Source organism: Rosa chinensis, chromosome 5 (genome assembly GCF_002994745.2).
Source record: "Rosa chinensis cultivar Old Blush chromosome 5, RchiOBHm-V2, whole genome shotgun sequence".
In the NCBI taxonomy this organism is placed as follows: domain Eukaryota; kingdom Viridiplantae; phylum Streptophyta; class Magnoliopsida; order Rosales; family Rosaceae; genus Rosa; species Rosa chinensis.
This window is the reverse complement of record NC_037092.1, coordinates 77055737-77074847: the sequence shown is the minus strand read 5'-3', so window position 1 is coordinate 77074847 and position 19111 is coordinate 77055737. Positions and strand designations below refer to the sequence as shown.

Genomic DNA, 19111 nt, shown 5'->3' with positions numbered 1-19111 from the left:
ACCTTTGGTAAATCATTGATTCGTTGTTTTGATACCGCACACATACATATACTCTTCAGAATTATCACCATCTTCATGTTTCATCTTGTATTTTATATGCCCTCAAAATGGTTCAGCATTTTCTCTAAGGAAATGAAAAGCTATTAAGAAACTAGACATGTATTGCTTTGTAATTGTCTACATAGTGAGTTATTTTATAGACGTATTAGAAGATTCTAGAATGACTATTTTGAAAACCAGTGGTCTTCATTCTATGTGCGTTAGTAGTTTTGATAATCTTATATGGTTTAAATTTAAATTCCATATATAACTGTATTGCTTTTGAAAATTGTAAATGGGACATAGATTGCTTTATAATTGTCTACAGAGTGAGTTGTATAATAGACGTATTAGAGGATTCTATAATAACTATTTTGAAAACCAGTGGTCCTCATTCTATGTGCGTTAGTATTTTTGATAATCTTATCTGATTTAGATTTGAATTCCATATATAACTGTATTGCTTTTAAAAATTGTAAACGAATCGTACACTTATTTCATTTATATTTTATTCACTCTACTTTATCTCTTCAAAACTTACCATAAGTGAATGTCCACCTAATTCTTTTCTTATTTTGATGTGTTTTTCATGAGTAGGTATTTAGTGCGGCCACCATGCCACGAGCCAATGAGCACTTAGCAATATACGGATGCAGGCATGCAGCCATGTATAGGCATACATTTGGTATTCCTGCATAATACCAAGTGTTTTTTGGATGTATTATGTTTATATCTCGCATTCTCATTGTGCACTTGCGCCATCCACATGAGTGCATGACACAACTGCTTCACACAAAATCTTCTCGTTTTTCATACAAAGTTTAAAATGGTTTGATTTGCACATCTCAACCATCTATTCCTTTAGTAACAAACATCACGTTAATTTTGTAATTTTGGATTTGCAGTACTTTATTCAAACTCTTTTATTTGATGACTATTACCATCCAACCAATTTTTGTTTGGATTTTTATTTTTGGTCTCTAAATAAATAAAAAGAACTAAAAGAATATGAAATCCATGAATATCAAAGTTGCTCACTTAATAGATAGTTTTCTAGGAAATCTAAAATACAACTATAAATACAAGTATAAATATATCTCGTAATTCCTTTAAACCGTCCCTTAGATGAGTAAGTCTGCTATGAATATGTTGTCTTATAGTTTACTGACTTTTTTCATCTCATAGAAGATCAACAATGCTTCCAATTGAGCCATATTGTGCAGAGGAAGGCAAGGGAAAGAAGTGCAAATGTATACGTCTAGATACCTACTAAACAGCGCCAACTACAAGGCAATTGTCGTAATAGCAGAAAGCATCAGATAACACGAGTGACAATCATCTGATGCAGAAGTTACACCCAACATAAAAGATGCATGTCAGCACATAGTAGAGAGCACGATTCACCAATTTCAATAAGTATCTCCATTGAATGAGTATTGCAGCATGAAGACAAACCACAAACTAGAGAGGCTCCATGGCTACTGCCAAAGATATACAGGAGCCCTCGAGTGCTAAAGAACGGCAAAGACATTGAGTAACTGTTAGCTCGGCGCCTAGTGTTTAATCTGCGAACAACGTACAAAAATGAAAATTGCACCAATTAAGTACTATTCCAAACATGAACTTCATAGCTAATAGCTAGGTTCTCTTCTAAGCATCAATGTGCAAAAACTTTGATGTAAATACAGAATTGGATGATTCCATTTGAGTTATACAAGCAAATGTTAGAATGAGACCCTTCCACATCTATATATTAGTGACTCAGAGTCTACTGGAGTTGGCCGCTCACCTTCTGTGTACAAAAGAGTAGCACTAACATCTCTATTTTGTTAATTGTTTCAATCTACATCAAAAGTCTAGTTAACAATGAATAATTCAATGTTGTTGCTTTCATTACAATTCAGTCGATCTATATCATGCCATTCAGAAACAAGCTTAAACACTGAGAATGAAGTACTCAAACTATCAACAATGTCGCAGAATACTGAACTGAAAGAGCACAGTACAAAGCATACTACGTTTCCTAATGTTGTGGAGTACAAATAAGTGAATTTTGATAACACAAGACCTAGATGAGGTCTAACTGAAGCACCAATATTAACCTAATTCCATGTGCTCATGAATCTCTAGCTATCTAATCCCATTCATTAGGCTCAGTTTGCGTGTCTTTGTTTTTGACTCTCTAAGAAGGTGGCGGTTGGAACAAAAGAACTATGTCAAATCCAGATCGTGTAAAGAAATTTAAGCAAGAAACCAACAAATATTGTGACAATAGAAGACACAGTTGATTCGTAATGCACCACTTGATTTTTCAAGCGGTCTGTACCACATAGGAAATATGAGGAAAGTGGGGAGGCAAGAATGGGTATAAAGTAGCTAGACATATGCAGTTGCAACATACTTACCTGGACGGGGTTTCTGGGCGATCAAGAAGGCCCATGGCCTAGATTGGTGACCTCCATTGCACTTGGGAGGGGTGCCCATCTATGGTCTCCCATACGTGGGAGAGCCAACGTCATAATTTGTTGCAAGGGGGCCTGCGTTCGCGCAACCCCCACCAAATCTACTCCAAATTTTCTCCTCATTGCTAGTGATGGAATCCATCTTAGTTTGTCCAGCAACATCATCTCTGATTTAATTTTCAACAGTTGATTTCGGCCGCTGGACGATGCCTTGTATATGACTGAGTGGTGTTCTTCTGTGTTCTATACACCAACGTTCTTTTGTGATAGTTGACATGTTGTGATGCCAGACCCACATTCTAACGATCTTAATTTTCAACAGTTGATTTCGGCCACTGGACGATGCCTTGTATATGACTGAGTGGTGTTCTTCTGTGTTTTATACACCAACGTTCTTTTGTGATAGTTGACATGTTGTGATGCCAGACCCACATTCTAACGATCTTATCTATGGTTCTGATATATAGCAAATTTAATGGGACATATGGTCCTTGATGTATGGCAAGAAATGCTTCAGATTTTATGACACCTGTAATAGATCAGAATATTGTCCCTTTTGTTACTTGCACCGGCACAAAGGCAATGGTTGCAATAAATTTGTAAATTTATTAAATTTTAATAGCTGATTATGAGTGTAAAATTTTACATGAAGATATCAGTGGCTAAATGTGCAGTAACTTACTGCACAGAAAAGTCGGACAGGCAGCTTTGTTGTAATGGTGCGGAGTCTGTCTGGAAATTCTAAGTACTCGTCTCTCTTAGTTGAAATTAGTTTGGAGTAATTAGCTAGCTAGGAAGCTTGGCTCTCTTGCTGTTTATCAATATCCAAACTAAAATTTCGCACCTGTGTTAATAAGATCAATAGTGATGGACTGACAATAAGTTAAGACTGATTTAAGTGAAGCCGGCCTCATATCGTGGTAAAGTCTAATACGAGAAAAGGACATATCCAGGGTTGAGCATGAAGGCCTAAATGACGAAATTAACAAGGCACTGGGAAGAATAATCTAATGAGTTTTTGTTTCTAACCTCCTCTTTCAAATTGAATTGCAGAAGTGCACTGGATCTGTAACCAATCAGCCTCTGATGCTATTTGGATTTATAATGGATGTTCTGAAACGCCGTATATTTATTTTATGTAAGTTAACTTAATGTGTATTAGGCGCAAAGCTTCCCACATCGAAGTATAGAGAAAGAGATGCCTACAGAGAGGGATATAAAATAAAGCAGCTCAACAGTATTATAACTCACGGAGCCATGCGTTGAGCACAGAGCGAACTATTCTTTCGCCTTTTACTAAAGAATACCGTGTGCGCGGCGTTTTAAGTGGCATACGCCTATTTTTGGAAGGGTGCACCTCTGTGGGTGCCCCTCAAAATGTAGTTTCAACTTATTGTCACCAGCAAACTTCTTGTTACCAGCAAGTGGATGTGACTGATTTATGAGGCTAACAATGAGACCAGCAATTGGATTTTGACTTGGAATTGGATTATGATTGATATGATTTTTGTAAAGGAGAGAGCCAGCATGTTGAAGTGTAAAAAAAATTTAAATAAGAGCAGCACTAGAAGCTAAATATCAGAATGTTGTATCAACCTCTATGCGAACAAGCAATATGAGTCTGACTGTGAATGGATCAGCTATGAAGCTACCAAGCTGAATCAGCAGTAGCAGCAAATCAATCGGATTAAGATCGACGAAGATGAAGGCGGAACTAAACAGAATTATGAGGTTGTCAGAGGAAGAGTTGAAGAACACATGCAACTCGGTGACGTTCAACAAGCAAGTTGCTTCCAGAATGTGTAACTTTGTCCAGTTTTCTCTGTTTAAAGCTTTGCAAATAAACTGTTGTAATATATCCACTCTGATTTAACATGTCAGCTCTCTGTGTGCTATATTGCATGTGGATAGAAAGTTGTTCATAGTCAATTAACTATGGTCTCAGTTCAAGCAACACTTTTAAATGCAGAATTCAATCATAGAAAAATACGAAGGATGGGAAAGATTAATTGCTGGAAGCCCTTAAATTATAGATTACTTTTTAGGAAAGTGTGATTCCTGTACCAGATAATCTCAAGTAGAATTGCAAGCTACAGACTTTATTTCCATGAGTTGAGATGTTGTTGATGCACTGGAAGTTGTACATGCTAATTTGATGGATGAAACTGAAGCTTTGTTGCTGCGTTAATTGGCTGATTCCTACTCTGGCAACAGAGATATCGCTACCAAAGTTGGAAGAAATTTCCGCAATGGCTTTCGGAAACCAACCACCTTTGGTACCTTGAGAATCACTACGTACTGTTCTGCTAACTTGAGATGCCTGAAACAAAAGTTGCACTCCATGTCTTTAATTTTTTGTCATATAAGTGGGACTCTCATTGTCCCAAATCTCCTTTTTATGTTGTTCTTTGCAGATGGCAGAGAATGCCAATTGCCCTGGAGTTCATTTGTACAACAATCTAATATGGGTAGATTACAAGTGAAGTTTAATGCCAGGACTCGGGTTAATTAGTATCAGCGTAAGCAAGCACAAATTTATCAGTAAAATGCTTAGCCACTTCGCAATTATAAAATTGGATAAGTATACCACATCCTGCCTGACAAGAAGAACTGAAGTGTATAGCCGTATAAAAAGAGAGGAGCTAGACTAAACAAAGCATACCTTTCTCGGCCTTTTGGCTAAGATCAAGTGTAGTATCTGTTCTTATCAGTTTAATATCTGATACGTGGACCAATGGTTTACACGATATTAAATTAATTTTTTGAAGGGGTGAGTCCATTACAGTAGCTTGCTATTGGGGCTCACACGTGTCATTCATGTGTTGCACTACAACAAGGTCTGGCGCACCCTACCAAATCTAGTTTAAATCGTAACAACTCATTTCAGACAATCAACTTAGAACTGTAAAAATCATCTTCTTACCTTTCGCTTAGTTTTTTTTTGGTCCGAGTCGTTGGTTTCTAGTTAGTTACTGAAACGGTAAATGTATCTGATGCTATACTGAAATTGATGAAGATAATGCAGTTAGATATACTAGGAGAACTGAGACACTGGGGAGTCCAGTATAATTTCCCGGAGAATTTTCCAGTGATGTTGATGGTGCACTGATGAGTGTTGCAATGTTGGTAGGTGCTGTTAGTTTAGATGTGTTTGGTCGAAGAAGATAGAAGTTTGTGCAGGCATATTTATGTAGGTTGTTTTCACTTTTCAGCCCCATTCTCGTCATATTTGATATTTGTTTAGGAAGCAATACTAGGATTTTGAAAGAAACAAATCAGGTTCTCCCAAAGCCAAATTATAATTATGTAGGCTAATTTGGTCCTCCCATACCAGATCAAGTTCAAATTTCCGCTTCACATTTGTATTACAAGATTCGACATTTGAAACAATTGAATTTGTACAGTAACTCTTTCTGTTCTACTGCCATTTATCTGAAAAGTAATTTACTTATTTTGCCCAAGACAATACAAGCCAAAAGTTGAAGTCTGAGAAGTACTTAAGTTCTCTTTTTTCTCTTAGAGAAGCCCAAAGGGTGGTTATTTAGGGGGTTAAATTCCTGTGAATGGTTAAGAAGGTTAAGTCATAGTTGCAAATGCTTGGAAAAAAGTTATATAAATTAAGTTTGGTAATCACTTCAGATAGTATGTTTAGAGGTGATTTTTGAAGCTATGCATTTATCTATCCTCTAGAGGATAATGACTAATATGCAGTTAGGTGGCTTATAAAAGAGTGCTTTCAGGTGTTGAAACTACCTATACTCAAGTGATTGGATCTTTTTTAAGAAGGAACTGGTAGAAGATGTTTGGCTTTGGTAGCTTTAGCAAAGATAGAAGAGGACGAGCTAGTATTATGCTCTCATATCAGAAGTACCTAAAAGTTTCTTCATCAAGGATCTCCAGGGTGAACATCTCATCAAAAATGTTGGCGACTCTAGGCTAGGCTGCTCCAGAATTCCAGATGACTATATATCAGATGCACAATTGGTAATCAATTAAAGACATTGTGTGGATATGTGGCAAGCAATGCTTCTAATGTGAAATTTGGTGTTTGAGAACATTTCTAATGTCTCAACAGTATCAACCTCTACGCGACATGCAATATAAGTCTATGATTGTGAATGGATCAGCTATGAAGCTACCAAGCTGAATCAGCAGTAGCAGCAAATCAATTGGATAATGATCGATGAAGATGAAGGCTGAACCAAAGAGAAATATGAGGTTGTCAGAAGAAGAGTGGAAGAACACATGCAACTTGGTGATGTTCAAGAAAGCAAGCAGCTTCCAGAGTGCATAATTTTGTACAGTTTTCTCTGTTTAAACCTCTGCAAATAATTCCACTCTGATCTAACATTTGAGCTCTTTATGTGCTATGTTTGTGGATAGAAAGTTGTTCATAGTCAACTAGATAACTATGGACTCAGTTCAAGCAACACTTTTAAATGAAGAATTCAATCATAGAAAAATACCAAGGATGGAAAAGATTAGTTGCTGGAAGCCCTTAAATTATAGATTGCCTTTTAAGAACTTGTAGAAGTGTGATTCCTGTACCAAATAATCTCAAGTAGAATTGCAAGCTATAGAGTTTATTTCCATGAGTTGAGATTGTTGTTGATGCATCGGAAGTTGTTGCAGTATGTTGGAGTGAAAATGTGAATTTGAATGTACATGCTAATTTGATGATTGAAACTAAAACTTTGTTGCTGCGTTAATTGGCTGGTTCCTATTCTGGCAACAGAGATATCGCTACCAAAGTTGGATGAAATTGCCGCAATGGCTTTCGGAGACCAACCACCTTTGGTACCTAGAGAATCACTACTGGTCTGCTAACTTGAGATGCCTGAAACAAAAGCTGCACTCCATGTCTTTCATTTTTTGTCCTATAAGTGGGAGTCTCATTGTCCCAAATCTCCTTTTCCTTTTTACGTTGTTCTTTGCAGATGGCAGAGATGGCCATCTGCCCTGGATTTTATATCTATAACAATCTAATATGGGTTAGACTACAAGTGAAGTTTAATGCCAGGACTTGGGTTAGTAAAATGCTTAGTCCATTTGCAATTATAAAAGGTGAATGAGTATACCACATCTTGCCTGACAAGAAGAACCGAAGTGTATAGCCGTATAAAAAGAGAAGAGCTAGACTAAACAAATCATACCTTTCTCGGCCTTTTGGCTAAGATCAAGTGTAGTATCTGTTCTTATCAGTTTAATATCTGATACGTGGACCAATGGTTCACACGATATTAAATTAATTTTTTAAAGGGGTGAGTCCACCACAGTAGCTTGCTATTGGGGCTCACGTGTGTCATCCTTGCGTTGCACTATAGCAAGGTTTGGCGCACCCTACCAAATCCAGTTTAAATCATGACAACCCCAAATGTTACTGGAAGAAGACCATTACTTGCCAACTTAAGATTGTAAAAAGAATCATCTTCTTACTTTCAACTTCTTACCTTTACCTGTTAGTCTGAATCCTCGGTTGCTAGTTAGTTACTGAAACGGTAAATGTATCTGATGTTATACTGAAATTGATGAAGTTAATGCAGTTTGTTAAACTAGAGACACAGGAGAGTCCAGTATAATTTCCTGGAGAATTAGCCAATGATGTTGATGGTGCACTGATGAGTGTTGCAATGTTGTTAGCTGCTGTTAGTTTAGATTTGGACTTTGGTCAAAGAAAATAGAAGTTTGTGTAGGCATATATATGTAGATTGTTTTCACTTTTCAGTCACATTCTCGTCATATTAACTTGATATTTGTTTAGAAATGCAATACTACGATTTTATGAAAGGAACGAATCAGGTTCTTCCAAAGCCAAACTATGATTATGTAGTCTAATTTGGTCCCCATACCAGATCAAGTTCAAATTTCCGCTTCACATTTGTATTACAATATTCTACATTTGAATCAATTGAATTTGTACAATAACTTATTCTGTTCTACTGCCATTTACCTGAAATAATTTCTTATTTTTGCTCCAAGAGAAGCCAAAAGGGTTGTTTATATAGGGGGTTAAATTCCTGTGAGTGGTTAAGAAGGTTAAGTTACAGTTTCAGATACATGGAAAAAAATATGTAGTTTAATAAATGGAGTTGTGTAATCACTTCTGATAGCATGTTTAGTGATGATTTTTGAAGCTATGCATCTATCTATCCTCTAGAGGATAATAAGGACTAGCATGTGCAAAGGTGACTTCTAAAAGAGTGCTTTCAGGTGTTGGAACTACTTATATTTAAGTGATTAGATCTTTTTTAAAGGAGGAACTGGTAGAAGATGTTTGATTTTGGTAGGTTTAGCAAAGATAGAAGAGGATGAGTATTATGCTTATTATTGCTGTGCAGACCTGCATTTCCTTGTGAGAGCGTACTAGTGACACTAATTATGAACCACACAAGAAACTCGGACATTGCAGTTTCAATGTAATAGGGGCGGCCCGGGCGGGTGTCCAATGTACTCTTAATTCTCTCATTTTTTTCGACATTAGGAGTTTAGTTTGGCTGGAGGAAGTCCAGGAAGCTTGAAGGACTAAAGGAAATCATTATAGTGATGTTACTTGGTTCTTTGATTAAGTCCACTTGGATCTCTCATATGGATGTGAACTATAATATGTGACAGGCGTCATGAATCCGATGCCTTGTGAGAACATGATATGTCTAGTGTCAGACTGTCAGGGTTATAAAACAAAGCAGTTCAGCATTGTTCAACTCACGGAGCCATGCATTGAGCACAGAGCGAACTATTCTTTTGCCTTTTACTAAAGTATACCGTGTGTGCGGCATTTTAAGTGGCATATGCCTATTTTTGGAAGGGTCCACCTCTGCAGGTACCCCTCAAAATCTAGTTTTGAAATACTTGATAAAAAGTACTGTTCAGAAACAAAAGAATGCAATTCATGAACCTCCGGAAGAGCAAAACTTCAATGCGTACTCATGAAATGCGTGTTTAATATAATGCTTAATCTTCAAAAGAAATTTGATGAACCTACTAAATTACCTGGACTTCAAGAAGAAAGAAATTGTATGTTATAGAGTCAGCAAAACGCAAAATTTCAAAGAAAAATAACTGTTGGGTAAGCTGCAGAGAGTACAAAATATAAGCCATAGCCCTTTAGGCTTTAGCTCTTACGAACGTCTCCCTAGTGCCTTCTTTAACCAAAAGCAATGGTGTTTCCCATTCAAAATGGCTTATGCTACTTCTTTGGACGGGTATGATTGTTCTGGATGGAACAAAACTAGCTATACAGTTTTATTTCTAGTTGATACTACTTCAAATTCGGCGGTTTGAATTAAGTATCACTGAACAGATAGAGACCAAAAAGAAAGGGTACCAAAGTGCGTAGATATTCTGTCTTACAAATGGCAAGTCCCACACTGAGAAGAGGCTGCGCTGAGTTGGTCATGTAACAATAAAAGGAGAAATAACCTAGTGAGAAATAACCTAGTGAGGTTCTAGCTGAGGCGCGTCTATTGCTGGTTGAAAACTATTTCCAAACCCCCTCCTGGCTTGGGTTAAGGCTAGTGCCCTCGAGAGAATTTGTTACTTAAATTCAACGACTCAAAAGACTAGTAGTTGCAATAGAGGTGGGATTATAATGGGTTTGCTCTACTTGAGGAAGCACCATTTTGTTTCACAGTGGAAAGGTCCATTCGATATGATTGTGGACTTTCATCTAAAGATACGTACCTCAAATCGGTTTGGGGCAGACTGTCGAGGAAAGTAGGAATTTCAGCAATCGTTTTTGATAGGTTAGGCTCCGGTTTTGATGGCATGGCCTTTTCATTATCTTCGGTTTTGATACAGAGCTGAATGCTATAGAAGTGGACAAGGCAAAGTGGCAAGTTTTCTTTGCTTATTGTGTTATATATATATATATATATGTTTTTTCCTTTGCAGATTAAAAGGTTGGGAACTTGGAACTCGAAATGATTTTCTGGTAATGCCGATATTTTCATATACAATTGTATATTTGATTCTCAACTGTTGGTGCGGAAATATCCGGAAAAGATCTCGTCACTTACTTTGCTGACTAGAATAAGAATGAAAAAGTCTTAATCAAGAGGCCCCTTTTGAAAAGTGGTTTAATATGTGATCGGTTTGCAAGGATAAATGAAAAGTGCTCAACTCAAATGTACGTTCACTTTACCAACTATTTATAGGCGAGCTCGAGCGAATATCTCGACTAGTGCACATAGTAGTATGTGTGGCCTGCAAGTCATACGTTAGTGGATTCATGACGTCACTCCCAGAATGATGTGGAAGAGTGCTTTCCGCTTGTTACAAATTAGGATAAGTTGGCTAACTCCGCTGATTGGTTCTACCTTATTTTGATCCACATCAAGAGGATTTCTCCTTTAGGATCATTCCTCGAGGAGATCCCTCCCCACTTAGATCTTCCCTCAAAGGGTTCCACCCTATTGAGATCCTCCTCAAGGGTTTACTTTGTTGAGATCTTCCTCGAAGGGTTTTACACCTTGTTGGAGTTTCACCTTTCCTCGAAGAGTTTCATCTTGTTCACTTATTGAGACCTTCCTCGATTAGATCCCTCCTCACTTGGATGAAGATTTCTCCTCAAGGAGTCTCTTATTAAAACCGCTTTCTTCTTTCTCGAGTGAATTTGATGGTTTTTGGATGGTACAAGCGTTTGAGTGTTTGCGAGGACACATTCTATTTAATGTTAGCGAGGACACAATCCGTGTAATGTACCACACTCAGTTTTTTATCATCTTGTGAAAAAACCGGAAAATCAAAAGTAGTTTACTTTCTTAGTGTAAAGCGCTATGGTTCTGAAAGAAGACCTCTTTTCTATTCCCACCTAAGTAAAACAAATCCCCATAGATATGAGCTAGAATTAAATTTCCGTGCTGAAAAACTTGTTAAACATGTCATTAGAAAGACATGTTGCGCGGATATACTTACTCCCCTCAACTACAGAGAAATATGGTGAGTACAACCTTGGAGGTCAGTTGCACACCGTTCAACTAGAGATATCTGCTGCTTCTAATAATTTTTAGGGTTATTATCACAAATGGTACCTGAACTATACCTCAATCTTATCGATAGTACTTGAACTTCAATTGTGATCACAACCAGTACCCGAACTTTTCGATTTCATTTTAAATGGTACCTAGAGCCACCTCCGGTCACTATTCCGACTAAAAACGGCATGGGAGACAATCATAGTGATGTTTTTTGATGATTTCAAGGGTTGCAATCATATATAGTGATGATTTTTTGGTAATAGACTTGCCTTGAACTTGTTTATTATTATTTTTTTTTTAGATTTGGCTTTTTTGGCCGGAATAGTGACTGAAGTTGGCCTTAGGTACCATTTAAAATGAAATCGAAAAGTTCGGGTACTGGTTGTGATCAAAATTGAAGTTCAGGTACCATCGATAAAATAGAAGATAAATTCAGGTACCATTTGTGATAATAACCCTAATTTTTAATATAATATTTTAAGAAATCAGGTAGCAACTGAGTGAGATCTAATAACCTCAGTAGCAAATGCTATGACAATATCATCATCATCATCAAATTCCAATATGGATGATGATAACGATAGTAACACTAGTAATGGGAGTAACTCAATGAATGATTTCCTTGTAGACTACATTATAGTTACTAGTTCTTCTGAACCTTTTGATGAAGCTTATAAGCTTTGATGATTAGCAATGTGTCACATGTGTCATAGTGTGAAATAAATAACCTGGTTTCTTTACTAGAGTTTTTTATATATGTTTTAAGTTTTGTTAAACAAATATTATTCTACACTATGACATATGACATTGCTAATCATCAAAATTTCTAAGCTTCATCCGAAGGTTTAGGAGAACCAGTAACTAGAATGTCTCCAAAGAGATTATTCATTGAGTTACTCTCATCACTAGTGTTCACTATCGTTATCATCATACATATATGAATCTGATGATGATGATGATATTATCAAAGCATTTGCTGGTGAGGCTCCTAGATTCCACTCAGCTACTACCTAGTTTCTTAAAATATTATAGTAAAAATCGTTAGAGGCAGCATATATCTCTAGTTGAACAGAGTGCAACTGATCTCTAATAACCTGGTTTGCAGTCAATGAGAGGAGTAAGCATATCCGTGTAACATTATCTTTCTAATAACCTGTTTAACAAGTCTTTCAGCACGAAAACCAATTATAGCTCACATCTATCGAGATTTAGCGGTCTAACCTCAATTTAGGTGGCTTCGAAGGTTCCAAAGCAATCAAAAGAGTATAATCTATTCATCCTGTAAGAAAAAACATAAAAGAATCAATTAAAAAACATCAAGGAATCAATTCATAGTCATTATTTTTATCCAACATAACAATTCTATAAGATACTAAACCTATTGCTCTTTCAATTCTGTCTGTCATTCAATTCATTCCTATGACAGATTCTGCTAAACTTTTTCCAACCACCGTACTGATCAAGGGGACAAACAATATTTATTACAGGAGTGGTTTAAACTATTTTACTATGTATGTCGGTGCACTCTGTTTCTTCCTCATATATAGGTGTTGTCGTACTAAGGCTTGTGATTCTAGATGGATTTGAAGGAAATAAAAGAGGATCTATAATGAGGATACAACAATCGAATTCTTACCATACATGTACTAGAATCCAGGTGTACACCTCCTGCTTCATAGCCTTGGAGAATCATCAATCTAGAAGCTTGACTTCTCAGGAAACTGACACCTCTTGCTTATCTATGTCGGTAGCTAAGAATCCAAGAAGTGAATATATTTGTAAGGGAAAAAAATACAAACAGTCCACAACCTATGGCCGACTTCGAATTTCTGTATCCAAGTTTTTAAAACTATCACAATGGTACTCAAATTATCTAACACGACCTAACATTCATACATGCCGTCCACTTCGCCGTTAACGGTGTTAACTTTACAAGGGTAAATCTGTCATTCCACTGTTCATCTCTCTTCTCCTTCACACCATGGGTACTGTTCTTTTTTTTTTTTCTTTTTCTTTTCTTTTCTTCTCTCCTCCTGCAAGTGGAAAGACAGATTTACCCTTGGAAAGCGAAGTGGACGGCATGTATGAATGTTAGGTCGTGTTAGATAATCTGGGTACCATTGTGATAGTTTTTAAACTTGAGGTGCGAAAGTTATTAGTGGTCTGTAGTTCAGGTACTGTTTGCGAGTTTTTCCCTATTTGTAATGTAAAAAAAAAAAAAAATTCTTCTCAGTAAAAGAAACTAAAATCTGAACTGTCAATTTATTAGACAAGCTGCCAAGTGGAAATAGTTGGGATCCCAATGCATCTCCACCCTCATCATCTACTTCTGAATTTTGACCCCTTTCAGGTCACATACACAACCCATTTCAGTTTAACCATTAAATACTAGAAAACTACTCGAGTGGTAGTCCTAAACTCCTAATTACAGACAAAAGCACCCAAAACAAAAATCCCAACATGGCTTCTAAATATTCCTCACTACTAGCACACCTCCTCTTGTTCGTTTGCTCTGTGTTACTATTACCCAATTCCTCTTCTTCTGAGAGCACCAAAGTCTCTGTGGATTTGTACTACGAAACCCTTTGTCCTGATTGCTCTGATTTCATTGTTAAACATCTGATCAAGCTCTTCGACACCGGACTCATCTCCGCCGTTGACCTGAATCTCGTCCCATACGGCAACGCCAGGCTCGGAACCAACGACACCATCACTTGCCAGGTTCAAATTTCCTTTCTTTCTTCCTTTCCTCTATATAAAAATTGAATCTTTTGCTTTCATAAAAAGAATGAATTTTCTATGTTTCTAGCTAGTTCTAGCTTTTGGGTAGTTTTTAATTGTACTTGGCCCTTGGGAATGTGAATTTTTTTGGGTAAATGGTGATGAACTGTTTCTGGGTTCTGGGTGGTGTGACCATTGAATCTCTAATGAGGCAGTAATTTTTAATTTTGTTTAAAAGGTTAATTAGGAAAATAAAAACGATTAGACCCATGAAATGCCACCTGTAAGCCACAAGATTTGGGCAATGAAGCTAATAAATCTCTGACTCGATCTTGTTGTGTCTGTTGGTCTCTCTGTCACAGGAATTCCCAACTGGCGAAACAAACTAACTTTATACCTGTGATAACTGAACCTCATCAAACCACCAATAAACTGTTTCATTCTCTCTCTCAAGCTAGCTTTCACTTCCATGGCTTTCTCTAGCAAGACCCTTTCGTTTTCTCTTGGTTTATGGTTTTCCTTGTTGGTGCTATGGTCTCCCTCCACTTGTTCTGCTTCAGCTATAACTTTTCTGCCTTTGGAATCTGGCAAAGTCTCCTTGGCTTTGTACTATGAGTCCCTCTGCCCCTACAGCGCTAATTTCGTGGTTAATTACTTGGTCAAGCTCTTTGAAGATGATCTAATCTCCATTGTTGATCTCAAGCTTGTGCCTTGGGGCAATGCCAAGCTCAGAGGCAATGACACCTTTGATTGCCAGGTCCTCTTATCATTCCTTTTCCTTTTTGATTTTGTGTCTTAGTTTAATAAACTGGTGGCATTTCATTGTCTGATTCTCTAGATGATTCATCTTTAACTACTTTATATAAACAAAGTTCTTGGATCATATTGGTTAAACATTGTAGTTCAATGCAAATGGGGCTACTTCTTGCATGGGGTTTTTTTTCTCTTCATTCTAGGATTCAGATGATATGCAGTGGACTTTTTGTGAATTCATATTGATTGAGTTCTTGTGGTTTGCAGCATGGTCCATCTGAATGCTTATTGAACACGGTGGAAGCCTGTGCAATTGAGACCTGGCCTGCACTGGTAAGATTCGATGAAATTAGATTTCAGAGAGTGCATATATTTCTTCAGAAAAAGAATGTTTATTATACAAGTAATGTTAGTTATGGAAATCATTTCTATTAGTTTCTAATTGGTGGACATTTATTGCTTAAACAATCTCTTTGTTGGTGATTAAATTGATTATTATCATTATATTTGTGGCTATTTCTGATTCTTCTTGGCTAATCCGTCTTGAATTTATAGAATTGTTTGGTCGGTGAACATTACAAAGTAATGCTTTAATGTGAATGCTAACTCCTGATTCACTCTCAACTCTATGCAGAATGATCATTTTCCTTTCATTTATTGTGTTGAGAGTTTGGTTTACGAGCACAAGTATCCCCAGTGGGAGTCATGTTATGAGAAACTGGGCCTGAACTCAACACTTATTGCTGAATGCTACAATAGTGGACATGGCAAAGAGGTTAGTCTTCGTGGTTTGCCATATTTGGCTTATTAAATTTTCACAGAGTTTGAAGGCTGTTATGCTAGTGATTGTGCTTGTAAAGCATATAAATTCAGCTATATTTGGCTTATTAATTTTTCACAGAGTTCGAAGGCTGTTATGTTAGTCATTGTGCTTGTAAAGCATATAATTCATACTACTATTTTATTGTATCTTTACAAGAACCTCTGTGTGATACAAGAGTCTACTCTCATGATGTTATTTTGTTTGAATTTAATAAGTAAAAAGGTGTGTATTGAATTATAAGGCTTATACCTATAGGTGGTGCAAAAGCATATTGCTAATTAGTCGTTGTATATTAAATATTCAAAGTTTAATAGCTATTAACCATAGAAAGTAGCAAAAAGTATGACAGTAGTAGGGATAGGGGTTGCAAGTCCCTCTAATGGTAGAAAATTGCAAACATGACCTTTCCTATGAATACTTTTGTGTCTATAGTGTGGCACATGGTCGGAGTTTATAGAACAAATATTGATTATCTGCACCAAGTTTTCACTAGGAAGCTTATTTATAATGTAGCATTTCATAAAGGTGATGGTGGGATAACCAACAGGCTGGGATCATGTATGTAAATCTTTTTTGACACGACTGTTTGGTTATCATGCCATTTTGAACAAGTTCACTGCCCTTGGAACCTCCAATTTTTTTTTTTTTTTTTTTTTTTTTTTTTTTTTCAGACTTTGTTGCAGATACACAAGGTGCTTGTAGTTCTGTTTTTCTGTGGAGTAGGAAAATACAAGTTTCTTATCTTTTCCTTGTTTGTTATTATGCCTTTTTAATGAAAGGAAAATGGAACATAATATAAGTGGAATTCTTTTCTGGCAGCTTGAACTAAAATATGCAGCTGAAACCAATGCACTCCAGCCTCCACATCAGTATGTGCCATGGGTAGTTGTGGATGGACAGCCACTTTACGAGGTTTGTTCCTTTATCATGATTATCTATGAAATTTCTCATTGGCATTACTGTTGCCATCAAGTTCCTGTTATGACTATTTGTATTGTTGATGGTTAGTTCCCAGCGGAGCACTATTTGCAGTTTATAATTTGACTTGTAAACTTTAAGGAAAGAAAATATTTATCACACTGTCCCCTGATTGATCATCAGATTGGAGTTTTATACTTATATACTTGGGGATCTTCAACAAATGACTTTTCTTCTCGTGTAGGACTATGAAAACTTTCTAAGCTATGTCTGCAATGCTTATAATGGCACCGCAATGCTCAAGGGCTGCAATGAATACCTCAATACTATCCAAATGGCAGGGGAAAAACCTAACGATCCAGTCGCCTGCAAGGAGGGAAAGATGCCAGCATTATTTGGAAGAATTCGATCAACTCTAACTTCATGGATGTGAGTCAGGTGAACATGGCGTTTTGGATATAGATGTCTGGTAGCTCCATAGGGATTATTCGTGCATCGATCATATGTGTAACAGCTAGAAATTAAGCTTGCTTATATCGCTGTTTGAAGTTGAGTGCAATTACTTGAGCTGGTTGGTAATGAAGAAAGAGACTTCAAATCTACCTTTATCTGTTATGATAAATAAATATACAGTAGTTCATGTTCATTATTTTTTATTTCTTCCAGAATTAGATGACATGAAATATAGGAACAGGTTAAACTTCAATATTGGTGATGTATGGATGGATGGTGACTGGCAATCGGCTTTCTCTCCAACTTTGTGGCCAAGGATTTGACGCTATCATATAGTTTGTATGAAAAAAGTAACAAACTATGGTTGCAACCTTGACAAAGAAAAAGAAACAAGTGTTTCATTATTTGTTGATCATATTTTTGAAGAAAGAAAATCCAGCTACATTACTTCATAATTTATAACGGATGTTCTAAGTCAATAAACTGACATGGTTTTGCTGGAATAACTCGTGTTTTTCTGTAGCAGCAGCTGAAACCACAACCGGAACTGATGATGGCTCGACTTCCATAAACAATACTTGGTTTTCAAGAATCTTTCCAAGCTTTCGACCCCAACCAAGCAGTAACAAACCATCAAGTAATTCGCAATTCTCGTTATTGTGCAAAAAATAAAACTTGAAAACACATACCGGTGAGCTGTGGCTTGTTGGTTAGCTGACCTAACGAACATTGTAAACGTCATGAGTTTAAAATTTCACTCGCATTAGGATGGGTGAAGTTAAACCAAAAAAAAAAAAAAAAAAAAATTTAAAAAAACATGCTACATATTGGGCCGGCGATAAACCATCAAATAGAGCTTCCAAGTACCAGATTCCGCAACAAGTAAGATGGGAATCAATCATAGTATGATTCAATCGGCTTCTTGCAAGGGGGTTTATTCAGAATCAGTACCCCCCAATACTTTTCCTTTTCCAAAACCCAATAGTTAGATGTAGGCCTGGGAATTGCAAACCGACAAACTGAGATCGAAACCGACCGATCTGGGCCGATATCGATCGGGTCGGTCTGCAATTTCAATTCCACACAATCCCGACCCGACCTGAACCGAATAGCATGTAAACGGGTCGTCCTCGGTATGGGTCAAATAAATACCGTATTGTCCGAACTGACCCGATTTTCTAATCCTTTAAATAGGAAATTTCAGCCCTAAACGCGTTCTGCCGTTCCCAAACTCACCCAAAACCTAAATCGAGCCTCTGTTCTCCATCGAAGACTCTCAGGCTCTCACTCTCACAGTCTCACTCCTCTCTGCTCTCCTCCATCGAAGAGTCGAAGACTCGAAGGCTGTCGCTCTTCTCTCACTCCTCTACTCCATCGAAGATCGGAAGCTGTCGCTCTTCTCTCACTCCTCTCTGCCCTCCATCGAAGATCGAAGGCTCTCGATCTTCTCTCACTCCTCTACTCCATCGAAGATCGGAAGCTCTCGCTCTTCTCTCACTCCTCTCTGACCTCCATCGAAGATCAAAGGCTCTCGCTCTTCTCTCACTCCTCTCTGCCCTCCTCGAAGATTCGAAGGCTCTCACTCCTCTCTGCCCTCCATCGAGGAATTGATTCTTCAACTCGATTCTTCAAGCCTCCCACTCCGAATCGATGGGAAAACTGCGAGTAAGTCTCTCACTTTCTCATATTTTTCAGTTTTCATTCTTGCTTTGTACTTTGTAGCAGCATGATTGTGTAGCTTGATTTGAATTTGGGGTTGATTAGGGGTTGGATACTTGGATCTGTGAGGTTTCTGACTTTTAGTAGTGAAATTTTAGTTCTTTATATGCAAACTGCAAAGAGATTTTAATGAAGATAAGGATCAGTTAGTGTTTGTGTAGTTTGTAGCAGACCCTGCAAATCTGCAATCCTATGTAGGTAGAGCTGCTGTTACAGTACTAATATTAAAGAGTGCGTGTTTACTTACC

The 19111-nt window shown here is 37.3% G+C and overlaps 1 protein-coding gene and 5 non-coding genes across 7 annotated transcripts; all 6 read left to right on the top strand.

Moving 5' to 3' along the window:
• The first annotated feature begins 2436 nt into the window (after nucleotides 1-2436).
• Nucleotides 2437-2597, top strand: LOC112168610. The gene has a single exon (XR_002924369.1). It is a non-coding gene; the product is annotated as a U1 spliceosomal RNA (small nuclear RNA).
• Nucleotides 2598-3754: 1157 nt separating this feature from the next.
• On the top strand, nucleotides 3755-3871 carry LOC112168592. Its single transcript, XR_002924352.1, has one exon. It is a non-coding gene; the product is annotated as a U5 spliceosomal RNA (small nuclear RNA).
• A 1288-nt stretch (nucleotides 3872-5159) lies between these two features.
• Nucleotides 5160-5354, top strand: LOC112168584. The gene has a single exon (XR_002924344.1). It is a non-coding gene; the product is annotated as a U2 spliceosomal RNA (small nuclear RNA).
• Nucleotides 5355-7650: 2296 nt separating this feature from the next.
• On the top strand, nucleotides 7651-7845 carry LOC112168578. The gene has a single exon (XR_002924339.1). It is a non-coding gene; the product is annotated as a U2 spliceosomal RNA (small nuclear RNA).
• Nucleotides 7846-9209: 1364 nt separating this feature from the next.
• On the top strand, nucleotides 9210-9326 carry LOC112168600. The gene has a single exon (XR_002924359.1). It is a non-coding gene; the product is annotated as a U5 spliceosomal RNA (small nuclear RNA).
• Nucleotides 9327-13886: 4560 nt separating this feature from the next.
• On the top strand, nucleotides 13887-17397 carry LOC112166907 (gamma-interferon-responsive lysosomal thiol protein). Of its 2 annotated transcripts, XM_024303841.2 has the most exons (6): nucleotides 14056-14197; nucleotides 14560-14954; nucleotides 15218-15283; nucleotides 15585-15725; nucleotides 16593-16685; nucleotides 16936-17397. In XM_024303841.2, exons 2-6 carry the CDS (start codon nucleotides 14667-14669, stop codon nucleotides 17122-17124), a joined length of 777 nt encoding a protein of 258 aa, XP_024159609.1. In that variant the 5' UTR covers nucleotides 14056-14197; nucleotides 14560-14666; the 3' UTR covers nucleotides 17125-17397. The 2 variants fall into 2 exon arrangements, with proteins under 2 accessions (XP_024159610.1, XP_024159609.1); XM_024303842.2 differs by lacking the exon at nucleotides 14560-14954 and having other exon boundaries at nucleotides 13887-14197.
• The last annotated feature ends 1714 nt before the right edge of the window (nucleotides 17398-19111 follow it).